The 4,724-nt window shown below is 32.6% G+C and overlaps 1 protein-coding gene across 1 annotated transcript; it reads left to right on the top strand.

Annotated features, from left to right (window-relative positions):
• Positions 1 to 3,386: 3,386 nt before the first annotated feature.
• Positions 3,387 to 3,883, top strand: LOC122594835. Its single transcript, XM_043767144.1, has one exon. The coding sequence runs from the start codon at positions 3,424 to 3,426 to the stop codon at positions 3,847 to 3,849; it is 426 nt and encodes a 141-aa protein (XP_043623079.1). The 5' UTR covers positions 3,387 to 3,423; the 3' UTR covers positions 3,850 to 3,883.
• The last annotated feature ends 841 nt before the right edge of the window (positions 3,884 to 4,724 follow it).

The raw sequence follows: 4,724 nt of genomic DNA, 5'->3' as shown, positions 1-4,724 counted from the left end.
TTCCGGATTAGCCATCTCGACAAATCAATGGTTATCGAATTAAAATAATTCAACGTATCTGCTCTGATACCAAATGTAAGTCCCAAATTAGATGATTAACCCGACTAGCAAGCAATCCTAATCTGGAATGTGACCAGTTCAGAATGCGATCCAGATATGGATATAAACAATAAAGTAAAAAACTGAAAGTAAATTGCAAGACTTAAAATGCTGAAACTATATAAATAATATATATAATCAAGTATGTGACATTGAGACAAAATGTACTTTCAATGTATTTTATTCATTGATATAAACAAAATACAAAGGTTGTTGCGGAACAAAGATAATCACTCAAGTGAAAATATTTAAACAACCTTGAAATACAAGTGATATAAATAACTTGGAAATACTCTTAAGAATTACTTATAATATATCTCACAAGTTGCAATGTCAAAGTTTCAAGCATTTTGCAAGTTGTGAGAAGCCTTAATTTATAGGCAAAATCCATGATGACGTGGACAAGGCCGTACAAATACGGTTGGGAACATTTAAGGATTTGAAAATCAAATCCTTAACGTGCTTGTTTAAGGTTATGTGTGAAAGTCACTTTGATGTGACTTGACACTTTTTAATCCCAACATTTTACTTCATCTATCACTCTGCCAGGGACAATGTTTTAAACCGGGTAAAGAGAGATAAAGTCAAAAGGCTTCCTCGTAATCAGGACAATACTTTTACACTGAGATGCTTCAGTCTTCGATCAGGAAGAATCTCCTCAGGGCTCTGCTTCTGAGATGATTCTCTTCTTCAATCTTCAACCTCAGAATGAATGCTTTCAGTTTGGGATGATCTGAACTAAAGTCAGTGAACTTATACTAAAGTGGTTTAGAATTTTGTACAAGTATTCTTCGCTGAACTTCAACTATTTCTGAACAAATTATACTTGGTCGATTTTCGACCCAACATTCTGGTATATTATTAATCTTATGTCCTTACTGGCCTTAGTATAGTGTCGTTAATCATAGTTCCAATTTCGTTAGTGGAAAATAAATACGGGACATTACTGTTGCTGGTTACAGAAATCATAGTTTCGTGTTTAGAGTAAGCAACAAATGAGTTTCTAGTTATTTTCAGTGTAGATAACCATGAGGGTTATGTGAGTGCTGTGATAACTACTTAGCTACGTTAATTGGGTTTGAAACTAATAGTAACATGTTTAATGATGCTAGGCTTACTATATCATGATAGTGTTTATACCAGTTGAGACAGATTCAAGGACTGTCAAATACGGGTCAAGAGAACATCTAACGGGTATAGGTACAAGTTGGGTAAAGAAGACGATTGCGGGAAACTTTTTATTAGTATCTAGATAACACTTTCATTAAGCTATAGATTGTAAAACACCTACAGTTAAGATTTGGCTTAAGCTTGCAACTATGATATTTTTGTATATTACTTGTGGCTTTTATTATTCAGCTACGTGTGGGAACACACTTGGAATGGTCAACAATTAGTATTTGATTTTGAGCAACAATTCACTTGGTATCTTGAAATATATTATTATTAAGATTCATTATATATATCAAATCCTTACACCTTTTGTTTCAGTAACTACTACTGATGGTGGTTTTAACTTTTAAACTAGCTCGTAACTTAACTTTTAACTAAAAATAGGATTGCTTTTTGTGTGTTTGGGTCGTATATACATCAGTAGATTACTGAATTTTTATACGCCGTTGCTATAAATTTTTATTAACTGATTTCAAGGTCGTCGTATAAACAGTTTTAATCCAGTAACCAGGAGCGTCGTACATATCATTTTTTTAAAAAAACTTCAGTTCATATCAAACTCCTGTAACTAATAGCAAGAGTTGAACAACATCGACTTGCTAGCTAGCAGACAATATTTAAATAAGAAATTAAGTTGGTCATATATTGACAATGTATTATATGTTATAAATTAGCAACCACGGGTTGCAATAACAACGTACTACTACTCATTAGGAGCTTTTTGTTACGGTATACACATAGATGGCGGTGAGTTGTTACGAAGACAGTAGTATCTCATGAAGATGTAGAGACGGTCACATTTCAAGGTGTAACCGACGATGTAAAGATATAATTAATAGTAGTCTTAATGTACTTCACCCTTTTTATTTTGGTATTCCAAATGTTTGTTTAAGTACGTCAAGTCACAGAGAAAGTAAAACGTAGTGATCGATTATTTCATAATTGACATCAGACATTCCATTGTGATTTTAGGAAAAATTCAATTTACAATCCCAATTGTCTATTGATGGCACGTGTTATACACTCGCAGTTGGCAAACCAACATAAAAGCAAACAATAAAAGTTGTTCTTCTGGACTTTTGTCGTTTGAACTATTAAATCAAAAAAATGTGTCAATCATTAGTTAACTAAATTTTCCACAAGAATTGAAGATACACGTACTGAGCGATGGGAATTAAGTACCGTTGGTCGATATAGCATACCAATGTTGCATGGCGCTAGCTAGTTACCGATTCATAAAAGGCAACTATGCGCTAGCCAAAACATGGCAATTGATCCATGTCGATCACACCGGCCCATAGCCATTATCCAAAAGACCAAAACACATTTTGATCTTTCAAATTAAAGAAGTAAAATACTACCAATTAAGGCTTTCAAGAACCCGGCCACAAATGCCGGCGCACATGGGTGTCCAACTTGGAGGTACTATTATTTATTATTTTATTTTATGTTTACGTGTAAAATTAATAATAGTCGTAATAAATTAACAATATTTGCTCTTCCAAAAACAAAACGATTATTCTAGACAGACTAAATTAAAATTTTGACCAGTGTACAGATAAAACTAAATCATTTATCTGGAACTCGTCATCCACCTGCTACAATTGTTTTATTTTTTTTGATCGATCCTCGTGCACAATGTGGCCAAATTTTAAAATGATCATTATTACTAGGAGATACTTTAGTCAAATAAAACACTAGTACCTTCTACTTCTCATGTATGTCTAGTACTGGTCCAAAACTAATAATTTCATACTCCGACTATGAGCTTTACACAAATTTAGTTAAGGACATCAAACATGACACAAATTATGGCAACTGGGTACGTAGAATAAAAAAGAAGTTCAGTTGTGAATTTTTGATGGTCATCATTAAAGTTTTAAAGGCAAATTCAGTTCAAAGTTAGATTTCAATTAATAAACGTTGATAAAAAGAAATCTTGCTTTGTTATCCTAAATTCCTTTTCTTCAAAATTGAAAGGACCAAATTAGCATATTGGTAAACCTTAGATGCTAGTTATGCTAAATATAACATTTGATTTTCTGTGCATAACAATTTACTACTTAAATAGTTAAATACGTTCCTCATAGCCTCTTCAACTCACACACAAATTAATCTCGTTCCGATTTCACAGAATATACACACAAAGATATGGGTATAATAATCATCGACGGACAGACGGTCCGGTCCTTTGTGAACGACGAAGTTCAATTCAATGCCAATGCAGACGAGCAGTTTAAATCTCTAGACACCAACAAGGATGGCGTTTTATCAGGATCCGAGATGCGAAAAGCATTTGAAACCACACGGTTCTTAGAGACGGATTTTGGTTTCGACAAGCCTACAACACCAGAAGAGCTAACTAAGTTGTATGACTCTATATTTAGTAGTTTTGATGAAGACAAAAATGGGACAATTGATATTAATGAATTTAGATCAGAAGTGAAGAAGATCATGCTAGCTGTTGCTGATGGACTTGGTTCGTCCCCGATTCAGGTGGCTGTGGATGACGATGACCGAAGTTTTCTTAAGAAGGCGGCTGATTATGAAGCGGCTAAACTTGCCAAGACTTTTTAATATTCGATGATCTTAATTGATCATAGTAATATGTTTGTACTTTGTAATGTGTTTAGAGTACATGACATTTTTATTTTTTTTTAATGTTTAATCATCAAGTTTGTGATTTGAGGATTTTTAAGTAATTAATATGCAATCCATTTTCTATGTTATTAATTAACAAACTTTCAGGTTTAAACAACTAATAATCTAATATTCAGTCGGGCTTGTCTAAAAAAATTTTTAGTTAAGTAGATAGATCTAGTCGAACTTTCTAATCAAGTGAGTCAGACAGAGTTGTGATTAAGTTTTATGATCCTTTAAGATCTAAATAAAATTATTGCACAACTTTTTGATAACTGACTAGTTGTGTGACTATAATTTTAGTCACTGTTAAAAAAAATACTCGTATAAAATATGAAGCGAGTTATATAATTGGGCTACAATATGATACTACTTGTGGAATACTCATAATATTGTAGTTGGGCCGCTTTGAAATTGGGCTTTGTGCAAGAGTTCCAACTTCCAAAGTTCCAAGTATAGTTGATAGTAGAGAAAAAGAAGAGAATGGTATCTTGTTTTATGATGTTTATTTTATCTTTGAATTGGGTTGCTATCTAAAAAGAAATAGTAGGAAAGAGAACAAAGAAATTAAATAACCCAAATTCGTAAATGTAAATTATAGTTTCTTATATAAATCCCTATATGCGAAAAGTTTATATTTCGTGGTTGATAACCCAAAATTTCAAATATTATGTCCATCAACCAAACTCTTAACATGATTACCCATTCCTATTTCCTAACTACACATTTACACCAAACAAAACGTAAATGTAAACTGTGGTTTCTTTTTAAAGTTATAATCTATCTATAATATATCTAAAAGAGGAGGTTGA

The sequence above is a fragment of the Erigeron canadensis genome, chromosome 4 (genome assembly GCF_010389155.1).
Source record: "Erigeron canadensis isolate Cc75 chromosome 4, C_canadensis_v1, whole genome shotgun sequence".
Lineage (NCBI taxonomy): Eukaryota > Viridiplantae > Streptophyta > Magnoliopsida > Asterales > Asteraceae > Erigeron > Erigeron canadensis.
The sequence above is the reverse complement of the archived record's forward strand: the minus strand, read 5'-3'. Positions and strand labels throughout refer to the sequence as shown.

Coding starts and splice junctions, on each gene's coding strand:
- LOC122594835 (XM_043767144.1), top strand. CDS start 3,424: ATGGGTATAATAATCATCGACGGACAGACGGTCCGGTCCTTTGTGAAC.